At 35.5% G+C, this 24,561-nt stretch overlaps 1 protein-coding gene across 5 annotated transcripts in view; it reads right to left on the reverse strand.

The window, feature by feature from the left end:
- Positions 1 to 24,561, reverse strand: part of RNF24 (ring finger protein 24) — an 85,095-nt gene that overhangs the window by 13,138 nt on the left and 47,396 nt on the right. For all 5 annotated transcript variants that reach the window (XM_023737520.1, XM_023737519.1, XM_023737518.1 and 2 more), the window contains one exon: positions 10,316 to 10,465. In XM_023737520.1, coding sequence (XP_023593288.1) covers positions 10,316 to 10,458 — 143 coding nt within the window. In that variant the 5' untranslated portion in view covers positions 10,459 to 10,465. The remainder of the gene's footprint in view (positions 1 to 10,315; positions 10,466 to 24,561) is intronic.

Below are 24,561 nucleotides of genomic sequence, written 5' to 3' on the forward strand. Positions count from 1 at the left end.
AATTTCCAAGGCCAACTCTTCAGACAGGGATTGGACTGGACTACGGGACATAAAGTGACACTTGTGAAGAATATGCCTCTTAGTCAAGTAGATACAAGACACCAAAGGGGCAGCTTCTGTCCAGAGGGGAGATGGGAAGGCAGAGAGAGTTAGGAGCTGGTTGAATGTTCATGGGGAATTGGGAGGGAGGGGAGGAGTGTGCTGTCGCAGGATGGGGTGAGCAGTTGGGGTCTCATAACAATGTATGTAAAAAACAATTTGTATGGGAGACTAACTTGAAATGTAAATTTCATTTAATTACAACAATAAAAAAATTTACAAACAAAAAAATGAGTTATCTTTTTCTGATTTATTTATAGTTCTTTATGTATTTTAGATACAAGCCCTTTGCTGGGTCAATGTATTGCAATTATCTTCTACTTCGTGGTTTGCCTTTTCATTCTCTTAATGGTATCTTCTGATGAACATTTTTAATTTAAATGAAATCCAATTTATCAGCCTTCTCCAATAAAGTTAGTTCTTTTTCTATCCAATTAAAAAATAAACAAAAAACCTTTGCCTATCCCAAGATCATGAAGATACTGTGTGTGTGTGTGAAGACAGTTATTTTACCACTCACATTTAGGTCTACTATCCATCTGAAATTGGTTTTTACGCATGATGTGAAACAGGGGTCGAGTTTCTTTTTATCTCCACACAGATGTTCATTTGACTCACAATCATTTATTGAAAAGACTCTCCTTTCCCCGCCGCACTGCAGTAGCACATATGTTGTAAATCAGGTGAATAATTCATTATGTAGGTCTGTTTCTAGTGTTTCTATTCTGTTCCCTTAGTCTATCTGCCTATCCTGTGTCAATACCAGGGCTTCCAAGAGACTCATTCTGGTTCTAACCCCTGCTGAGAATTTGCATTTCTAACACGTTCCCAGGTGAGGCTAATCCTGCTGGTTAGGGACCAATTCTGAGAACCATTAGTTGAGCAGTGGGTCTCAAAATTTATTATACATAAGAATCACCTGGGGATCTTGTTAAGCTGTAGATTCTGATTCAGTATATCTGGGGTGGAACTGCAAATTCTCAGCAGGAGTTCGAACTGGAATGAACCAGTTCGAAGCCCTGGTCAACACACTATCAGGAAATTAACGTTTATATATTATTAAATAAACTACAGGCTCTATTTGAATTTCATCAGTTTTTCCATTAATATCCCTTTCCAATCCAGGACCCCACCTTGTATTCAGTTGTTATGTCTCCTAAATCTTCTCTAATCTGTGACAGTTCCAGTCTTTCCTGTCTTTCAAGCCTTTGACATAGTAACTAGGATCACTCAGTTAAGGCAGTGCTTACCGGGTTTCTCCACTGTAAACTTATTATTTCCTCCTTTGTAATTAATAAATATTTTGGGATAGATATGTAGAAATTGCAAATATCCTGTTTTTTTTCTCAAGCTTTTGCCCACTTATTTTAGCACCCATCTTGCTTGCAACAATTATTTACTACTGATGTTTACCTAATGCTGGTTTTCTATTTTCCTAATTCCTTGTACATTTATTAACTGAAATTCTTATGTAAGGAAGAGATGTCCCTTCTCCTCCACTTATTTATCCAATTATTTATTTATACCAGTAGGGACATATTTATTTCAGTCTGTGGGTTATAATCCAATATGATCATTACTTATTTTGTTGCTCAAAATTGATCTAGCTTTGTCCTTTAGGAACTCCTTCAGGTTAACTTCTAAGTCCTTTCAACATGCCCCTATTCTTTTCCAAGTATTTCCTTCCTTACTGGCACTACAAGATGTTCCAAGCTCACATTTTCCCCGCCCCAGCCCTGAAACCAAACACTTCTTCCAAGAAGCGCTATTTCTTTTTAATGGAGAATAGTACTTACAAATCAAGAGCTGGACAATAGATAAATAATCTAGGCACTGTTTTATTGTACTGTAGCTTTATACATCTGGTAGTATAAGTCCTCAAGCTTTGTTCTTCTTAATGACTGCCTTGGCTATTTTTGGTCCTCTGCATTTCCATATAAATTTCCTGAGCCTGTTAATTTCCACACACACACCCACACACACACACACACACACACCCACACACACACACCCACACACCCTGTTGGAATTTTTACTGAGATTGCATGGAATTTATACATCAACTGAGACAGAACTGACATTTTTGCAAGACTGAGTTTTCTAATGCATAAACATGGTATAATCCTTTACTTAACTTAGATTTAATTTCTCTCTATACATTTCTCTGTAGAGGTCTTTAATATCTTTCTTAGATTTATTCCTAGGTATTTAATATTTTTTGATGCTACTATAAATGATATTTAAGTATTTTTTATTTTCTAATTGTTTGTGGCTACTACATAGGAAAAAAAAATTTTGTACACTGACCCTGTATCTAGTGACTTTGCTAAGTTCACTTATTAATTCTAAATAGTTTATCTGTAGACGCTTAGATTTTTTAGATGTGCACAATCATGTCTGCAAATGATAGTTTAATTTTTGACTTTGTAGTCTTTATATATTTTACATCTGTATTCTTTCTTTTCTTTTATTCTTTCATGTATTTACATTTTTCTTCTCTCTTTTTTTTTTTTTTTGCACTGGCTACGACCTCCAGTACATGCTAAATAGAAGTGGTGACAACGTGAATACCTTTATCTCATTTCCAATCTCAGGAGGAAAGCTATCAGTATGTCACTATTAAGTATGGCATTTTCTCTAGGTTCTTTGTAGATACCCTTGATCAGATAAAGAAGTCCTATTCTTGGTTTGTAGAGTTTTTTAAAAATCATGAATAGGTATTAAATTTTATCAAATGCTTTCTTTCATCATTTTTTTCCTCCTCTTTTACTAATAATGTGACAAATTATACGATTGCTTTTTGAACGTTAAAGCAATCTTCATTCCTGGAACAAACCACATTTGGTTGTGATGTACTATCCTTTTTCTACATTCTTGGATTTGATTTACTTCTATGTTGTTCATGAGAGAGACTGGCCTATAATTTCTATTTTAAAATAATATTTTATTGTTTTTGGTGAAAGTTTACACAGCAGATTAGGTTCCCATTCAACAATTTCTACACAAATCGTAACACTGGTTACCCTCTTCACAATGCATGAACATTCTCACTATTTCCGTTCTGGTTGTTCCATTTCCAGTAATCTAGCTTCCCTGCACCCTTACCTTCTCATCTTTGTTTTAAAGTAACTTGGCCATTTGGTCTCATACAGACGATTTTTTTTAAAGGAACGCAGTACTCATGGGTGATATTCTTTATTTTGTGAGCCAATCTGTTATTTAGCTAAAAGGTGACCTCAGGGGATAGTTTCAGCTTATAATTTCCTTTCTTGTAATGTCCCTGTCAGGTTCTGGTATCAAAATTATGCTGGCCTCATTATTATATGAGTTGAGAAGTGTTTCCTTTACTTCTATTCTCTGGAAGAGTCATACCCATAAACCCACTGCCGTCAAGTTGATTCCAACTCATAGCGACCCTATAGGGCAGATTAGAACTGCTCCATAGAGTTTCCAAGGAGCACCTGGTGGATTCGAACTGCTGACTTTTTGGTTAGCAGCTTAACTCTTAACCACAACGCCACCAGGGTTTCCCTGGAAAAGTTACAGAAGAGTGGTATTATTTTTTTTCTAAAATGTTTGGAGGAATTCACTGGTGAGGTTATGTGGCTTGCAGTTTCTTCGTGGGAATGTTTTAACAACACATTCAATTTCTTATTAGATATACAATTATTCATATTTTCCATTCTTGTGTCAATTCTGATAAGCTATATTTTTTCTAGGAATCTGTCTAATGCATCTAAAAAATTTCAAATTTATTGACATAAAGCTGTTCATAATATCCTACTGTGATCTTTTAAATGTTTCTAGGATTTGTAGTGATATTCTCTTTTGCATTTCTGATATTAGTAATTTATGTTTCTTCTCCTATTTTCCTGATCAGTTTTTTGGGGATTCATCAATATTAGTAATATTTCTAAAGAACCAGCTTTTGATTTCAATGATTTTTCTATTATACATTTACTTTCTATTTTATGATTGATGTGCTTAGCTTTTTTATTTTCTTCCTGGTCAAATTTAGTAATCATGTAGTTCAAATCATCTATATCCTTAGTGATTTTTATTTGTTTGTTTGCTTGTTTTACTGAAAGAAGTAAACAGTACATTTTTATATAAAGGAAAAACTATGAATTTCATTAAAAAGAGGTTTGATTTGTAACTTTGTTTTGCTCATTTGAATCTTTCAGTTGGATCTGCATGTTTTCCCAAAACAAAGCTTGTACTGCCCTATCACAGCACAGATCAATTTGTGCCCACCTTTTTCTTCAATCTGTGGCCCTAAATTCATCTCTTCTAGGAAGTCTTTCCTTAAATTAGCTTCACCCTACTGATTACTCCTTCACTCTGAGTCCCATTAGTTACATATTTTAGATTGTACTGTTTTATTTTGCATTTGCTACATTAAGCTAGTATTTAACACATGTCTTTTTATTATTTCTTCTAGGAATCATACTAGTAAATATAGATTGTGTCTTTTTTGGGGGAAGAAAATACGGGGTAGGGAATAATATTTTTATTTATTTTTAAGTAGCTTGCTATCATTATTTAAAAGAAAAGTGAAGTAGGTACTGTATTCATTAAAAAACTCTGGGCTCACAATAGAAAAAAAGTTTAAAAATATCCTCAGGAGAAACTATTTTGTTCTGTAAACCTTCATCTAAAGTGAGAATAGCAGCACAACTGGAAGAGCGTAGTTGATGTCACTGAACTGTGCATGTAGAAATTTTGGAAATGTTTTATCTTTGGCTATGTATATTTTCACCAAAAAAAAAAAAAGTCGAGAAAGGAGAGGGCTGACATGTCGTGGGGTTGTTAACCCATGTCATAAAACAATATGTGTACTACTGTTTCATGAGAAACTATTTGTTCTGTAAACCTTCACCTGAAGTACAATAAAAAATAAATAAATAAAGTGAGTATAGCAGCACACACACAAAAAAATATCCTCAATATGCAAATCTGTCTCCCGAGAGTGATTATGAAATTCTGGGAGCCCTGGTGGTGCCCTGGTTAAGCATTAGGCTGCTAACGAAAAGGCTGGCAGTTCAAATCCACCAGCTGCTCCTTGGAAACTCTATAGGGTAGTTCAACTCTGTCCTATAGGGTTGCTATGAGTCGGAATCGACTCAACGGCAGTGGGTTTCAGTGGGTTCATGAAATTCTGAAATGGTTATTTTGGAATGAAGCCTGATAAATACAAGTCAGTCACTGTTGTTTTTTCTTTTCTTCATTATTTTTAAGGGGTAAGAGCACATGCTCTAGGATCAGACAGAACTGGGTTTGAACCCCAGCTCTAACTAACTCTTATCTGTGTGATCCTAGGGAAGTTATTTAACTTCTGTAAAATAAAGACAGTAACATTACCTAGTTCAACTGCAGGTATAGTACTTAGCACAGGATCTGGCAGGCATGTAGTAAGTGCTTAATAAAAGCTGGTTGATAAAAAGATGAGTATCTAAGAGGGCATAACAAATAACGCTGAACAGTGCTGAAGAAAATGATAAAACTATGTAGCTTATGGTCACTACAATTTTGTGGTCTCCATTCTCAGTTCCTCCACATTGCTCTCTAATCATTCTACCTATCCATGCTCAGTACCCTAAGCTTTCACACAGTGGTCATTTCAAACTCTTGTCATGCTCTTTAAGCTTTATACCACTATATCCTCCTCCATCATTTTCAGCTATCAATTTTACTCCACAGAGAAAAAAGGTGTTTTTTTTTTTTTGTTTTTTTTTTTTAAGTCAGGTATTGTTGTGTGCTGGCGAGTCAATTCTAACTCATAGTGACCTTACAGGACAGAGTAGAACTGCCCCATATGGTTTCCAAGGAATGGTCTGTGGATTTGAACTGCTCATCTTTTGGTTAGCAGCCTGAGCTCTTAAGCACTTCACCACCAGGGCTCCTAAGTCAGGTATAAAGCTTTGTAATTCCCAGTCCCACATACCTACACATGTATCATTCTCTACATTACCCTCATCTCTGTCTTAGGAGAAGGTATTCTCCTGCTTCTGACTAATACCTCTTCATCTCTTAGATGTGTCTCTTCTTATCTCTTAAGTGACCTCCCTCCATGATTTATCCTTTCTCACAAATCCTCAACAACTGGCTCATCCTTTTTAATATAAATATCTTAAAAACAACAACAACAACAAAATATTTTTGTGATTCTATAGCATCTCTCCCCCCAACCTGATCTTTTCTCAGCCAAGGTTCTTCAAAAAAGAGGTGATATTCCTTGTTTCCATTTCCTCGTCTGCTGATCAGGCTTTGCCCCATTAGAGCCCACCTTCCATGACCCTGTACCCCAAGCTACTGAAACTTTTCTAACTAAGGTTATGGATGCAAACCTGTCAAATATAATGGGAACTTTTCAATTCTTATCTCCTGGATCTCCCTGGAAGCAGATGACACAACTGACTCAACCCATTGAATCTCTATCTGTGGGGCACCTCTCTCATGATTTTCCTCCTATCCCTTGCCATCCCTTACCAGTTTCTTTTATGGGCTCTTCTTAAGTATCAATGTTTCCCTCAGGTTCTGTCCTGGATCCATCTTATTTCACTCTACCATTCTCCCTAGGGGACACTCCGGGCTTCAGTTACCACCTATTATTACATAACCTCCTATTTCCAGACCAGATTTCTTGTAAGTTTTAGACCCATACCTCCAACGAAACATCTGAACATCCTGTCTGTTACACAGGGAACTCAGTTTCCCCACGTCTGAAATGGAATCCCTCATTCTTCCACCTAGAACTTGCCAATGTATTTTCTATCTTTGTGAAGGCATTTGCTATCTGGGCAATCCCAGCTGCCTAGGCCAGAAGCCCAGGAAAGAGTCTAAACTCATCCCTTTCTTGCCTTTAATATCCAGTCATCAATTTCTGTGCATTCCCCACTCAAATATTTCTCACAACCAAAACATGCTCTCTCAGTCCATCGTCATTATCTTGGTTCAAGACTTTATAATTTTTATTAGGTAACCAATTAAAAAAAATTTCCTATACTTTTAGTTTTCATTTTATCTAAGTTATATGTGTACATATTTAAAAATCATATATAGTTCTACAAAGTTAGTAACAAACACCAGCAGTCTGCCCTCTTCCCCAGAGAGAACCATTTTTTCCCCTTTTAACTCATTATTTTGCATTTAGTTCCACAGCTCTGAATAACTTGCTTATGTTGCTACTTTTTGATTTTTCACTTTAGGCATACTTATTTACTTGCTACTAGAAAAATTATTCATTTATTCACCCAGCAAACATTTATTGAGTGCCTAATATTGTGCCAGGTACTGTTCTGGGTGTCTGGGATACAGTAAAGAGAGAGAGAATATTACATGATTTGTTACCATATTCAGCAGATTCTCCACTAGTGTGTAAAATTGTTGCTGGTGGTGGGTGCCTAAGTTGTATTCCTCCTATGGTTCTGACTTGTGTAGCTGTGACTGGAATAGGTGGTGGCTGATGGAGCTGTTCTCTGCATGAGAACGGAAGAGCCTCCTGGGAAGGTGCTAGTAGGTTATGCTAAAAAATGGGCTTGGGTAATTTTGGAGGCACTGAATCCATGATCTCCAGATGCACTATAAATGACTTGTTAAATCCAAGTTTAACATTTGAAGGACTAAAGGTAACAAATTAGGATTATCAGAAAGGGACAGGTCAGGATTAAATTTTCAAAATGTTGCCAATGACTAGTAAATGAAGTTTACAAATGTTTGAACATGACTGTCATTTCTGATTAAACGTATTTTTTTTCGCTTTTTAAAAATTAAAAAAATATATTTTATTGTGTTTTTGGTGAAAGTTTACACAGGAAATAAGGTTGTCACTTAACAATTTCTATACATATTAATGACATTGGTTACATTCTTCACAATTTATCAGCATTCTGGTTATTTCCATTTTGGTTGTTCTGTTTCCATTAATTTAGCCTCCCTGCCCCTCCCCTCGCCTTCTCATCTTTGGTCTAGGGTAAATGTTAACCATTTGGCTTCATCTAGACGATAATTTTGAGCACAGTACACACGGGTGATATTATTTATTTTATGGGCCAATCTAACCATGAGAATTTTATTTTAGTGTAGCAGATCCCCATCTCTTCATTTTATTAGCTTGAATGATAAAATGAAGTACAAGGATAATGCATGAAAATAACTGCTATCATTATTTTTTCTTCATTGCTTTGCTTTATTTGCTTAATTATCAAAAGCGACACAATGCAGTAAAATGGAGTTTCATAACTTACTTCTAAAAAAATTAACCCAGAATCACAACTGGCATATTAGTGTTTTTCTTAAAAAAAGAAAGAAAAAGTTATGACTTAATTAATTCTTTGACATAGTAAAAAAAAAACTATACCATAAGTTATACATTTTAGGATTAAATATTATATATATGCTAACGCTTCCTTAAGGTGCCCTGGTGGTGCAATGGTTAAGCACTGGCTGCTAGCTGTCAGGCCAGCGGTTCGAACCCACCAGCCACTCCGCCAGAGAAAGATATGGTGGCAGTCTTCTTCCATAAAGATTTACAGACTAGGAAACCCTAGGGGATTTCTACTCTGTCATATAGGGTTCACTATGAGTTGGAATCGACTTGACAGTACCCAACAACAACAACCCTTCCTTAATGGATATTTTCTATTGTATTTTGTCATTATTTTTGTACTCTTTTAAAAAACAATTTGATTTAAAATGTTAAATTCACAAATTATAGAGTTAAACCACCATTTGCAGAGGAATTATCAAGAAATACAGCAGGTCTGAAAAAAGGGATTTATTTTAATGCTATGAGGTCCTATCTGGGCCATGGTTAATTCCCTATTTTTAAGAGGAATGTTGCCTATTTACATAAAAATTATTAATAAATAAATTTACATAATAAATTTTATGTAAATAGTCAGCATTTTGGAGCCTGCGTGGCAGAAGTGGTTTGTGATAGGCTGCTAACCTAAAGGTTGGCAGATCAAATCTACCCAGCCGCTCAGTGGAAGAAAGGCCTGGAAAATTGCTTCTGTAAAGATTACAGCCAAAAAATCCCTATGGAGCAGTTCTACCCTGGAACACATGGAGTTGCTGTCAGTAAGAAGCTGACTCAATGGCAGCTAACAACAACAACAAACAAATGTAAGAAAAAGGAGAATTTCTAGAAATAAACACATTTTAAAAAGGTTTCTCCTCAATACTGTAGTTATATTAGCCTCAAGTATTTCATTTATTTTTCTGAGCAAGATGTAAAAATCATATAAGCAGCCAATATATCTATACGATACAGGGATTTTGTGAGAACTTCAGAAAAGACTTTGCTATGAGGAATGTAAAAGCACTTCTCAGAAAATCAGAAACCACACACTAAATTTATATGAATTTGACTATCAGTCAGCACTCATCTCCCTAAAACGGAATTACTGCTGAAAGATATCTGATGATGGTATTTACCGTAACCATAATCATAAACTGTGGCAAACACTAAACGTTATATGTATAGCCGTTTACTAAAAGTCAACTTTCTACTCTTACACTCCATAAAGCTCTTGGAATAATACAGTAAAAAGATTTTTACAGCCTCAGTTTTGGTACTGAAATTAGGCCCTATTTAAAAATGTAAAACAGAAACAATGCTTGTTTAAACAATTATGAGTCAGTCAACCATGGATCTTTACTGGCCAAATGCAGGACCACCCCGAGTGACAAGTTATAAGTTATCCTTCATCACTTGTCTGTACACGTGCTGCGTAGCCTGTGGGTATTTAGTGTTTTATGCAGATAATCAATTACCTGAACTTCTGACCAGTTCCACAACAAACGGAAGCTTAAAATCTTCTTGAAAGACCACAAGAAACTTTTTAAAGGCTTGGACCTTGTCTTCTGACCTCTAATGACTTTGGTTAAAATTCTGAAATCTCTGTGAAAGTAGACTAAATCTTGGGGAAAAATAATGACATAACCCATTTGGACTAGGTGCTAATATGATGGGAAAATAAATGGAGACAATTTTCTCCTATAAAGTAAAATACTTCATCAGCAGATGGGATTGAAGATTGCATAAAGGTGTTTTTTACTGATTAGTACTCACAGAAGATTAAAATGCTAAGTCACCCTTAATTTTAGAAATTTTACTTATTATTGGACTTATAAATTTTTTTTGAATCTGAGGGAAAAGAGCTGTCTGACTGCTTAAAATATTCTGAAGTAATACAGAATGAAAATCGATTACCTAATCAAGTAGCAACAGAAGAGTAAACTAAGGATGAAGACAAATATAGCAGTGCCAAAAACCACAATATATATGTTGAGAGGCAGATTCTGGAATCCGATGTTAGGCATCCTGAAGTTGTAATGAGGGAAATCCGAGCTCATGGATGAACTGCGGGGCAAGAAAAAAATGGGAAAAAATTAGGTATAAAGACAATTATTTACATTTACAAAATTGCATTATTTTTGTAAATGTATAGAGGTAAGCATTTTCTAAGGCTCGACTCCATTCGAAACATATATGACAGGCAAAGTGTTAATGAGCTTGTCATTCATTCATCGTTCCACAAATATTTACTGACCACTTACTATGTAACCGGCACTACATAAAAAGCTTTATAAGTTCCATTCGTTCCCTAAAAGGTATTTTACTGAAATAACATCAGTGATCAACAAACATGAAAAAATTCAACCTCAAAGAAGGGGGAAAAAGAAAAAAAAGACAATTCTTCAGAGTTTTCAAACTTTTTAACCCATAACTCTCAATCTTTAAAGCAGCAATACTTATAAAGGTAAAAAATTGGAAATAACTTAGATATCTCACAAGGAGGTAATGATTAAATAATTATGTAGAGTTATACGGTATAATATTATGAGGTCATGAAAATCTATGTTTTTGAAGAATTTGAATGTCAAGAAAAATGTAAAGATATGTGGGAAAAATTAAGTTGGATATAAATTGTATATAAAGAATGGCCTCAATTTTGTAAAAAGTGAAAAAAAAGTGTGTGTGTATATATATATGTACGTGTGTATTTGTGTATATGTGTGTATATATATGATCCTAAGGAGTTCTGGTGGCACAGTGGTTAAGCACTCAGCTGTTAACCAAAAGGTCGGCAGTTCGAACCCACCAGCTGCTCTGCGGGAGAAAGATGTGGCAGTCTGCTTCTGTAAAGATTTACAGCCTTGGAAACACTATGGGGCAGTTATACTCTGTCCTACAGGGTCGCTATGAGTCGGAATCGGCTGGACAGCAATGAATAAATGGACAATCTATATGTATGCATGTACGTATATAATACAGATATATATACATATAGATTACACACGTGTGTGTATGTATAGCTATACAAAGAAAAAAGTCTGAAAAACACATCAAAATGTTAAGTCACTTGTGGTTTACTAGTCATTTTGATTTTCTTTTTAATATTATTTTCAACAATAAAAAATTATAATAATAAAAGCAGTAGCAGCTAACATTTTTTAAATTCTCTTTATTAAGCTGGAGCCTGTTCTAAGCATTTTACTGGCATTATTTAATCTTCACATCAAACTTCCATAATTCCCCCCCCGCCCCCCATTTTACAGATAAGGAAACCCAAGCTTACAGAGATACCTGACAGGCCAAGTATGTACGGGAGCTGGGCTTCTACGACTTCGCTGCCAGCACTCTCAGCCTCTATGTACTAGCCCATTACCACTAAGCGTGTGTGTTACAGCGTAGAACTGAGTGCCATACAGTTTTCGGCTGTAATCTTTACAGAAGCAGATTTCCAGGGCTTTCTTCTACAGCGCTGCTGTGTGGATTTGAACTGCCAACCTTTCGATTAGCAGCCAAGCACAAACTGTTTGCAGCACCCAGTAATCTTCTATATGCTCTACTGCCTTTCTTATGTGTTACTTTTATAATCAGAAAGCAGCAAATGTTGTTTACACATTTAAAAAGGTTCTGTCTAGGCTGGTTTGTTTGGTAATACTTAATTGATCACTGCACAGTTAAAATTCGAGGAAAGGAGGTCATTCCCTTCTTTAGGTGATGTAATATAAAGCATGATTAAGTGGAAGGAGAGATATATATGGCTCATCACACCTTCTTGCTAGAGAACTTTCCTTGCCATTTTGATTTCTTACAAAATAAAGAGCTCCCACTAGGCCTGTTTATCAAGACCACAGACTGATAACTGAATTATAACCATGACCACTGTCAAAAATCAAAACAAAACTAAAACCACCAAACAAAATGACACTTCTACTTTTATTTATGCATGGTAAATTAAAAATATGCTCATAGATCTTTAAAGTCCTTGTTGACTCCTGCAGGAGTCTATTTATACTGTAAACACTATTTAGATGCTGATTTGGCTGTATCTGAAACCTAAGTCATTTTATTACTTTAATTTCCAGCCTCTAAAAACTTATACCAGGAAGTCAATAGCTGCATAGAACAGCTTCATCCCATGGAGACTCCCCTTAAATTTTAATTACTTTCGAGCTTTCAGCCATTTTCCAGGTTGGTTCAGTCAAAGCAAGTACTTTTACTCAAATATTTAATTTCCTTTTTCTCATACTCAGATCCTCCTTACGAAGGCAGGGAAGGATATAGTTTAAGGAGTACTTTATCAAATATACCTAGAGTATATACTGCAGAGTGATAAGAAAATTGCAGCTGCACAAAACTTAGCTCTTCACTTGCACATTGCTTGGACAGGGCCTCACTTGGTGACACCTGCTACAGTCAAGACTTAAATGACTATCCTTCAATCCTTCAGAAATATCTCCCACCAGAGAAACTGGGCTTGGTAAAATACCTCTCCTCTTAGGAAATAAGAGCTGAACATCTGCAAAAACTGACTGAACTGAAAGGAGAAATAGACAAATTCACAATTACACTTGGAAACTTCAACACCCCCTCTCAATACTTGATAGAATGACTAGATACAGAACTAGAAAGGATAAAGAAAAACTCAACCAAGATAGACCATATCCTGGACCACAAAACAAACCTAAACAAACTTTTAAAAACTGAAATCACACAGAGTGTGTTCCCCACACACAATGGAATAAAACTAGAAGCCAATGTCAGAGAGTTAACAGAAAAATCTCCAAACACTTGGAAACTAAATAACATAAAGAATTCATGGGTCGAAAAGGAGGTCTCAAGGGAAATTAAAACAACAACAACAACAAAAATTAAATTGATTAAAAATGAAAATACAACATATCAGAACTTGTGGGACACAGTTAAAGCAGTGTTGAGAGGGAAATTCACAACATTGAGCGTGCACATATATTAGAAAAGACTCGACTCAGTAATCTAAGTTCCTACTTCAAAAATCTAGAAAAAGAAAATAAACTCAAGTCAAGCAGAAGGAAGGAAATAATGAAGAGCAAAAACCAATGAAACTGAAACACAATAGAGAAAATCAGTGAAATAAAAAGCTGTTAGTTTTTTGAAAAGATCATTAAGACTGACAAACCTCTAGCAAGACTGACAAAGATAAAAAGAAAGAAGATACACATTATCAATTTTAGGAATTAAACAGGAGATATCACTAGAGACCCTGTAGACATTAAAAGGACAATAAGAGTATACACACATAAACACACATACATTTAACAACATAAATAAAAGACCAATTCCTTCAAAAAACACAAACTACCATAACTCACCCAATATGAAATAATTTGAATAATTCTATAACTATTAAGGTAAATGAATTTGTAATTTTAAAATTCCCAAAACAGAAAACTCCAAGCTCAGCTGATTTCACCAGAGAATTCTACCAAATTTTAAAGCATTAACATGAATTCTAGACAATTTCTTGCAGAAAACAGAAGGTGAAAGAGTACTTCCCAATTCATTTTTGAAGCTAGTGTTACCTTGGTATCAAAACCAGATAAACACAGTATCTCATGAACATAGACACAAAAATCCTTAACAAAATATTAAAAAGTAGAATTCAGCAACATATAAACAGAATTATACACATGACCAAGTGAGATTTATTCCAAGTATGCAAGATGTTTCAACATTTAAAAGTCAATCAATGTAATGGGAGAAAGATCTGGTGATTTGCTCTCGTAAAGATTACAGCCTAGAAAACCCTATGGGGCAGTTCTACTCTATCACATGAGGTCGCTATGAGTTGGAAATCAACTCAAAGGCACCCAACAACAACAACAATGTAATGGTATACATATCATTTGCAATTACTGTGTATTATATTCTTTTTACTGTGTTTGTTCTGCCTTTTTAAACTTTCTTTTGGTATTTAGGAAGGCTTATATTTTTATTCTAATGGTAGCTTTATGTTAATACTTTTTTTTAGTGCCCTTAATTCCCTTTTTTCCTACTTTTTATAATCTGTCAGTTTTTAACAGTCTCCTTCGACTCCCACCTATTAACTTTACAACAGTCAATGATTTTATTCTACTTTCCTTCCCTCTCCTTCCAGTTTTGAGCTGCATTCTTTCTACTTTGTCAGAACATATGATATTTGTATATTCTTCAGTCGATGTCACCAACCTTCTTTTAGTTTTACCTCTACAACTGAATACATAAAACGCTTACTGTCAGTTCTTTTGCAAAACTTTCTTTTGGGTGAGTGAAGATCATCCTTTAGTAGATTCTTCAGGAAGAGCACATGTCTACAGTAGTCCAAGTTCTGCCACATTCAAAACTGTGTCTGATGGCCTTGTAACTTGAAGGGCAAGTTACATATACAAACACCCTTGGTTTACATTTTCTCCCTTAAGTTTCTTGAAAATGCTGCTCCACTTTTGTCTTGCTTTATTTGTTATTGTTCAGAAATCTGATGCTAGTCTAATTCCCTTGCCTTGGTAAAAAATATTTATCTTTTTGCCTGGATGCCTTGTGATTTTTTTCTTTAAACAGTTTTACAAGGATATGTGTCAGAGTTAATTGTTCTGGGTCAATTTTCCCAAATTCCCAGGGGGCCTTTCAATGTGTATGTAGATTCAAGTCTTCTATTTCTGGAAGTTTTCTTAGATTGCGGTTTATAGTTTTACTATTAGTTCTGTTTCAATGTTTTGATTTTCTTCTTTAGGGACGCTAATAATAATGAATGTTTGACCTCCTTGACTGTCATTACATTTCAACCAATTCCTCTCTGACCTTTCGCTTCTTTCTTGATCTCATTTTCACTCTCTTGTTTTCTTGCCTTTTTTTAATGCCAGTTACTAAGTTTTCATTCAAATCTGTTCTCCCCTGGGTACTTTATAATTTAGTCTTCATTTCTTAAACTATTTTATCTCTTTCTTCTATTTCTTTCCTGAGTTAAATCTTTTGTCTATTTTGGTTCTTAGTTTTTGTATTTCTGATTCAAGTTTTTTTCATGTCCTCAAATTCTTGTTTGAGGATATTTAACTCAGTTTGGAGTGTTGGCATTACAGTTTTTCTTTGACTTCAAGGTTGGTTTTTGGGGAGATTTTTCATTAGTAGGAACACTTTTATTTGCATTTTCTAACTTTTTGCAGTACTTATGTATACACGTAGTCTCCTGTTTTTGATATCTATTCATTTCGTGGACAGAGTTCCTAGTTTAAGAGTGCCTCTTCTGCTCTCTTCTAGGCAGTTCCTTTTATGAATCTGCATTGATGGTGAGGGAGTGGGGGAGAGGACGGGTTAGCATGCTTGTTTTTCTTTGGTTTCTACAGGGTCCTTAATTTTCCCCTCATATTACCTTCTTTCCCTTTACTGCCTCATCTCCAAGCTATACCACCTCTTGTCTATATTCCTAATTCCCACCAGGAGCACTGTTCCTCAGAGACTGATGTTTCAGGTCTAGCAGTGTTTAGATTCTTCCATGTGGTCAGCACCGTGAACTGCCAAGTCCCAAACTGTGCGCAGTATTTTTGCATTTATTGTTTCACTCTCTCTGAGGGTGAATTTTGCTGTGCTTCCACTAAGTCCCCTGTGCCTGTCTGTTCTTTTTCATGGAGTCTTTTAAGGCTTCCCTCCCCTACTCTGTATCCACAGGCTTGCAGAGGGTTGGCATTGGGATTTGTTTTAGAATTTGTTTATTTTTTCCTCTACTTACAAGTGATTTGAAGGTTGCTGTGGTATTTCTTTCCTAGTAATGCTAATGTTGAAGGCATGGATCCTGTACGGCTTTAATTATTCTCCTTATTTATTTTACGGCTCTTTCGGGAGGGTAAAGGGAGATCTGGAACCAGGCTACCTCCATTGTTCCCCAAACTTGGGAAGGTTCAACAATCCCTATTTTCAGATAACAACAACAATAACATAATTTTATACTTGAAAAACTCAAGAGGGTCAACTGAAAAACTGCTACAAACAGTAAGAAAATTCAGTTATTTTGTGGGGTATAAAATTAATATATAGAAATCCCCTAATTTTCTTACATACGAACGGCTCAGAAGATATGATGGAGAGCCCCATATACAACAGGCACAAGAACCACCAAAACAAAAACTAAAAAAATGTTTAGAAATAACACGAATTTTACAAAACCTATATCAGAAAAATTTAAAAATAACCCTGAAGTATATAGAATGGAATGAATGGAAATATGTATCATGTTCTTAGATGGGAAGACTCAACATTACAAAGCTGTAAAATTTAAAATGAAATTAATTTAGGAAGAATTGACATGATCCAATAAAAACAGTTTTTTTTTCTTTCTAGAACTAGAGAAGCATATTCCAAAGTTCAAACGGAAAAGCAGACAATGACAGATAAACTCTGAAAAAGAACAAAATAAAATTGTAAACAGATACCATTATTTTAACATATTGAATTGGCAATAAACACACTGGGCTGGTGAAGTGATGAAGAAACAGGCACTTCTCATACACTACTGGCTGGAGTACAAATTTCTACAATACCTATGGAGGGCAATACAATAATCTCTCTCAGAATGCTTGTATCATTAGACCAAGCATTCTACATGTAAAGTTACATACACACAAGGTTATTTATTGAAGCATTGCTTATAATAGCAAAATATTGGCAACCCAAATTTCAACAATATGGATTGATTAAATAATATTATATTCAAATAACAGCATATTAGGCAGTTGTAAAAAGGAATGATGTTCTCTTTGTACTTACACGGCAAGGTCTCAAAGCTATACTGCTAAGTGTAAAAAAGCAAGGTAGAGAACAATATATTTAGCTTTAAAAAAATGGGAAAAACAGAATGCTTTTTTATTGCTTGTGTATGCTTAAAGAAACCCAGGGCAGACACATAAGAAATATGGCTGTGATTGTCCATTAAAAAAAAAAATCAAACCTGTTACCGTCAAGCCGACTCCGACTCATAGCGACCCTATAGGACAGAGTAGAACTGCCCCACAGGGTTTCCAAGGAGTGGCTGGTGGATTCAAAGTGCCAACCTTTTGGCTGATGTCCATACCTTTTAACTACTGCACCACCAGGGCTCTGTGACTGTCCATGCAGAAGTATAAATGGGTAGGAGGGAAAAATGGAGATGGAGGAGAAGGATGTCTCACTGTGTACCTTTTCATACTTTCTGGCTTTTTTTTTCTTTTACCATGTTAATGTATTAACTATTTAAAATATCAAATTAAAAATAAAACTTAAAGTTATGATGTTAAAAAAAGTCAATCAATGTAATAATCCACCATAACAACTGGCTAAATAAGAAAAATCACATGATCATTATCAATTGATACAAAAACAGCATTTGACAAAATTCAACATCTATTCATGATATAAACTTTCAGAAACATAGGAATAGAGAGAAACGTCCTCAGTTTGATAGAAAGCATCTACAAAAAAAAACCCTACAGCTAACACTATTCTTAATGGTGAAAGAGTGAATACTTTTGGCAACAAGGCAGGATGTTTCTGTCACCACTTTCGTTCAGTGTAATGCTGGAAGGTCTAGCTAGTGCAACAAGCAAGAAAAAGAAATAAAAGGCATACACATCAGAAGGAAGAAATCAAACTGCCCTTATTTACTGATGGCATGACCATGTGACCATCTATATTAAAAAAAAACAAACAAAAGACTCCTAGAACTATTAAGTGAGTTCAGCAAGGTTGCCGGATATAAGACACACATACAAAAATCAATTGTATTTCTATTAACTAGCATGGACTCTTACTCCTGTGTGTGTCTCTCTCTCTCCTTGTCTGTTTTCCCTTTTTATAAGACACCACTCAGAAGGGATTAAGTTTAGGACCTACTCTACTCCAGTATGTTCTCATTAACATAACAAAAGAAAAGCCTTTACAGGTAGTCCTCGATTAACAATGTATTCAAGTTACAGTGAATTGCACTCACAACCATCTGTTTTTTTGTACATCTTATTTTTAGTTATGTACTACATACAATGTTGCAGTACGTAATCTGCTGATACCGTTCTCACGCAACCCCCAAAGACAAATACAGATCGAATTTATAAAGATACTGATAATAAAAGGCAATAATAATGAAAACTTTAAAAAAAAAAAAAAAGTGAGGCATTCAACTTACATCAGAACCTACTACCTATATTTCCAAATGGGGTCACATTCACAGGTATGAGGTTAGGATTTCAACACATGTTTTTGGGAGACACAATTCCATTAACACATATTTACACAAAAACCTGTACACGAATGTGTATAGCAGCTTTATTCATAATAAGCCAAAACTGGAAACAACCCAGATGTCTTCAACAGGTGAATGGTTAAACCATGGTATATCCACACTATGCAATACTACTTAGCAATAAAAAGGAATGAATTATTAATACACACAACAACCTGGATGACTCCTCCAGAGAACTACACTGGGTGAAAAAAGCCAATCCCAAAAGCTTACATACTGTATGATTATACTTACATAGAAATATCCTTGAAATGACAAAATCAGTAACAAGAATACATTAATAGATAGGGGTTATGGTGGTGCAGTGGCTAAGCGCTTGGCTGCTAACCAAAAGGTCAGTGGTCTGAATCCACCAGCTGCTCCACAGGAGAAAAATGTGGCAGTCTGCTTCCGTAAAGACTTACAGTGTTGGAAATCCTATGGGGCAGTTCTACTTTGCCCTGTAGGGTCGTTATGAGTCAGAATCAACTTGATGGCAATGGGTTGGGTTTTTTAGGGGTTATGGAGGGGATGGGGTAGGAGGGAACTAGGTGTGGCTATAAAAGGTAGCATGAGGGATCCTTGTAGTGGTAGAAATGTTCTGTATCTTGACTGTATCAATGGCAATATCCTTGTTGTGATACTGTACTACAGTTTTACAAGATGTCACCATTAAGAGAAATTGCTCTGTACTACTTCTTACAACGGCACATGACTCTGTAATTATCTCAAAAAAAAATTAAAAAGAAAAAGACAATGAAGCAACTTCTATTGCTGTCTAGATGAAAAAACAAAGACAAACCAGTTGCCATCGAGTCGATTCAGACTTGTGGCGTCCCCATATATGCACTGGGTTTTCAAGACTATGACCTTTCAGAAGTAAATCACCAGGCTGTTCTTTTGAATGAAAAGAACTGTGATGCTAGAATTCTAGCATCCAGTCAAACTATCCTTCATCTGTATCGGTTAAAAAAGAAAAAGGTATTTTCAGATACGTCTCTTTCTCTTTCTCTCTAGACACTCATTGCACTAATTAAAATCCCCACAGTAATTTAGATTAAGACTTTAGATTATTTCATAAAAACATGGAAGATGGGGATAGGGAGAAGGAAGCAAGTTAAATCATGCCCATAGTTTCATTTTGAAAGCCTATTCTATTTAATTCAGAAATTTGTTAGAAAAATATAAGTTCAAATATGTACGTTACAATGTAGGAATGTATAACTTTCATCACTAGCAGGAGTGAAAAGAGACAAAGAAAATTGGATCATTTCAGCAAAATCTAGAAAGGAAAAGAAAAAAGGGACATCCTAAGAAAGCAAATTAAAAAAATATAAACTAAAATGGTAGGATAAGATAAAAAACCTATTATGAGAAAAATGACCAGTGGCTTAGCTGGAGAAAGATGTGGCAATCTGCTTCTGCAGAGATTTACAGCCGAAGAAATCCTATGGGGTCGCTACAAGTTGGAATTGACTAGACGGCAGTGGGTTTAATTAAAAGAGATACTCAGATACTAAAGGCAATATCCAGCTATATGCTGCATATAAGAAAACCCTTATAAAATGATCCTAAAATATGTTTAAATGGGAGTGGGGATAAGAAAAAGAGCAAAAGTATAGTAGTATAAGTATAGACAGAAAGCTAGAGTGCCAATTTAAAAAGAAGTAGAAATGAAGGCCAAAAGGGCTATATGGAATAATGATATTTTATAGTGATAAAATAATTAATCTTCAGAGAAGATATAGCAGACACAAAATTTTACTTAACATAACATCAAAATAAAGAAGCAGATGTTATTAGAAACATAGTTAAGAATTTGGTAAAAAACATCATCATGGTGGGCATCTATCATACCTCTCAGCACTTAAAGACCAGTAGTCAAAGAGACTAGCCCTGGTGGCGCAGTGGTTAAGTGCTATGGCTGCTAACCAAAAGGTCAGCAGTTCGAATCCACTAGCCACTCCTTCAAAACCCTATAAAACAGTTCTACTCTGTCCTACAGGGTCACTATGAGGCAGAACCGACTCAATGCCAACAGGTTTGGTTTAGTCAAAGAGAAAGAAGGAGAGGAGTGAGGATATAAACAATACCATTAACAAATAAATATACATTCAGAACTTTGTATCTTACAGAGAAAACACATTCTTTTCAAATAAATCTAAGACATCTATATTTAGACAAACTGTTTATCATGCCATAAAAAAAACACATTCCAATGAATAGAAATCTTAGAGGCCACATTCTGTGACCATAATGCAATAAATTAACTCAACAATAAAAAGATTAAAAAAAAATTTAGAAATTTAAAAAAAAATCTTTAAATTGACTTGGGTCTAAGAAGTAACCAAAACAAATCATACACTATTTAGAAATGAATCACATTGGGGGAAAAAACCTTGTACTGAGGAAAAAATTCACAATCTTCAATATTTGTATTATCAATCTAAAAAGAATAATGAAAATAAATGAAGAAAATAACTCAACTTTAGAAACTAGGAAAAGAACAAATCAAATCAAATAAGTCAGAAGAAGGAATTAATAAAAGTCAAAACAAAAATCAATGAACTAAAACAACAAAAAAATCCAGAGGGGAAGTGAAATTAACCAAACAAACAAAATACTAAGAATGAGAAAGAACTGCAAATTATTGCTATCCAGAGATTAAAAAAAAAATTCTTAAGAAAAATAAAGTATTAATTTTAAAACCTAGATTAAATGGATGATTTTATAGGCATATATTGGCTCAAGAAGAAAACCTGAAAATATAGAAATCTGCCTTGACAAAAAGGCCCCAAACCCTGATGGCAAAGGAGGTGAAGCTCTCTAAACTTGCCCAGATAATTCTGCTATGTAACTGATCCAGAGCATAGGAAAAAACCAAGGAAAGAATCCCAACTCATTTCAAGAGGTAAGCATAATCCTGAAGCCAAAACCAAAACTATATAGTGGAGTTCAGACTGGAGGCCTATGGGCTGAATCTGGCCTGCAAATGTGTTTTTGGCCTATGTAAAGTTTTAAAAACTGAGATAAATATTTAAATTAGGGAGACTGAACATAAAATTTGCAATTTCCAGCTTTACATGGAAAAAGGTCAGAAGATTTGATAGCTCGTGCTTCATTCTTGCATGGCAACAACTGCTTAGAGCTAAATGCCCTTGGTATCCCCAGGCTACCATGTTGTTGCACAACTTGTACAGGCTACACTGTGAGTGTGCCCCCTCGGCCTGGGTCAACATGCTCCCAAAACCTGTTGCTGTCCAGTCGATTCATACTCATAGCGAAAATTTCCACCACTCCCTATCACTCTTTTGCAGCCTAACTGTGACTCAAATGTCAGCTGCCACTTACTGCTGTGCTTATGACGTAATTGTTCTCAGAGTAGATAAATAATTATACCTCAATCAACAAACAAACAAAAACAAAATAAAAGAAATTGAGGGCTACATGATTTTGTCTTCTATCCAATGTACTTAACTCATTCATTTTCTTGCCTGGCCCCTGTTGGCACCAAGTTTGTGTCCTTGCTTTATGGTTTCTACTTTTGTTTTCCCCACATAAGATTACAGAATATCCACTTATATTCTCCATTAATGCTTAGATGGTTTTGCTTCTTAAATTTAAATGTTTAATCCATCTGAATTTATGGCATGGAAAAAAGATCTATAATTGTTTTTCCAAACGGTTAGTTATTTGTTCCAGTAGCATTTATGAAATCCTTTCTCAACTGTCTTAAATGCTACCTTTTTCATAGTCACTCCCTACTCATACTTGGGTATTTTTCTAGATTCTGTAGTCTGTTCCCTTTTCTTGGCTATTATGTCCTGTATTAGTATCTCAATGCTTTGTTTCAATAATTTTAGCATGCCTATAATTCATACATGATAGGGCAATATTTCCATCATTACCTTTCTTTTTCAAAAATATTTTCAAGGCTTTTTTTATATAATATTTTTATGGAAAAACAAATGTAAAAAAGAATCCTGTTGGGAAGACGAATGAAGTATATTAAATTTATAGCTCACTAATTTATAGGGAGAACAGGTCTTTCTATCCAGGCATATGATATAGCTCTTCATTTATTCTAGTCTTATTTTATGCCTTTCAGTAGCTTTGGATAGCTTTATTCGTACAGGTTTTGTACTTGTCTTTAGTTTATTCCCAGTTATTATGTGTATTTTTGTTGCTATTATGAATGAGAGCCTTTTTCGTTATATTTTCTAAACTGGTTATTCCTGGCATGGAAAAAACTACTGCTTTTTTATATATTTATTTTGCAGCCTAACTTGGAAAAAATTTTAGGGCAGGTGCAACTATCTGTCGTAAGAGTAAACTTTTTTTTTCTTTATTGTACTTTAGATGAAGGGTTACATAACAAATTAGTCTCTCATTAAACAGTTAGTACACATATTGTTTTATGACAAGGGTTAACAATCCCATGACATGTCAATACTCTCCCTTCTTGACCTTGGGTTCCCTATTACCAGCTTTCCTGTCCTCTCCTGCCTTCTAGTCCTTGTCCCTGGGCTGTTGTGCCCCTTTAGTCTCGTTTTGTTTTATGGGGCTGTCTAATCGGTGAACCTTGGGAGTGACTTCATTACTGAGCTAAAAGGGTGTCTGGGGGCCAACTCTCAGGGGTTCTCCAGTCTTTGTCAGGCCAGTAAGTCTGGTCTTTTTTTGTTAGAATTTTGTTCTACATTTATCTCCAGCTCTGTCCGGGACCCTCTATTGTGATCCCTGTCAGAGCAGTCGGTGGTGGCAGCCAGGTACCATATAGTTGTACTGGACTCTGTCTGGTGAAGGCTGTGGTAGTTGTGGTCCTTTAGTTCTCTGGACTATATCTTTCCCTTGTATCCTGTTCTCTTCATTCTCCCTTGCTCCCAAAGGGGTGAGACCAGTGGAGTATCTTAGATGGCCGCTCAGAAGCTTTTAAGACCCCAGACGCTACTCACCAAGGCAGAATGTAGAACATTGTCTTTATAAACTATGTTATGCCAAGTGAGCTAGATATTCCCTGAGACCATGGTCCCCACAGCCCTCAGCCCTGCAATTCGGTCCCTCAGGGAGTTTGGATGTGTCTATGGAGCTTCCATGACCTTTCCCTGTACAAGTTGTGCTGGCTTCCCCAGCACTGTGTACTGTCTTACCTTTCACCAAAGTTACCACTTATCTACTGTCTATTTAGTGTTTCCCCACCCCACACCTCCCTGCCTCGTAACCATCAAAGATTGTTTCTTTGTGTGTAAACCTTTTCATGAGTTTTTACAGTAGTGGTCTCATACAATATTTGTCCTTTTGTGATTGACTTATTTCACTCAGCATAATGCCCTCCAGATTCATCCATGTCAAGAGATGCTTCACAGATTCATCATTGTTCCTTATCGTTGCATAATACTCTATCGTGTGTATGTACCACAGATTGTTTATCCACTCATCTGGTGATGGGCATCTAGGCTGTTTCCACCTTTTTGCTATTGTGAACAATGCTGCAATGAACATGGGTCTGCATATGTCTATTGGTGTGATGACTCTTATTTCTCTAGGATATATTCCTAGGAGTGGGATTGCTGGATAACACAATATTTCTATTTCTAGCTTTCTAACGAAGCACCATATCGTTTTCCAAAATGGTTGTATCATTTTGCACTACACCAGCAGGACATAAGAGTTCTGATCTCCCTGCAGCCTCTCCAACATTTGTTATTTCCAGTTTTTTTTTTGATTCGTGCCAGTAATGCCAGGGTAAGATGGCATCTCATTGTGGTTTTGATTTGCATTTCTCTAATGGCTAGTGTTTGCGAGCATTTCCTCATGTGTCTGTTGGTTGCTTGAATGTCTTCTTTGGTGAAGTGTCTGTTCATTTCCTTTGCCCATTTTTTAATAGGATTATTTGTCTTTTTGTTGT

Source organism: Trichechus manatus, unplaced genomic scaffold (genome assembly GCF_000243295.1).
Source record: "Trichechus manatus latirostris isolate Lorelei unplaced genomic scaffold, TriManLat1.0 scaffold00104, whole genome shotgun sequence".
Classification (NCBI taxonomy): Eukaryota; Metazoa; Chordata; class Mammalia; order Sirenia; family Trichechidae; genus Trichechus; species Trichechus manatus.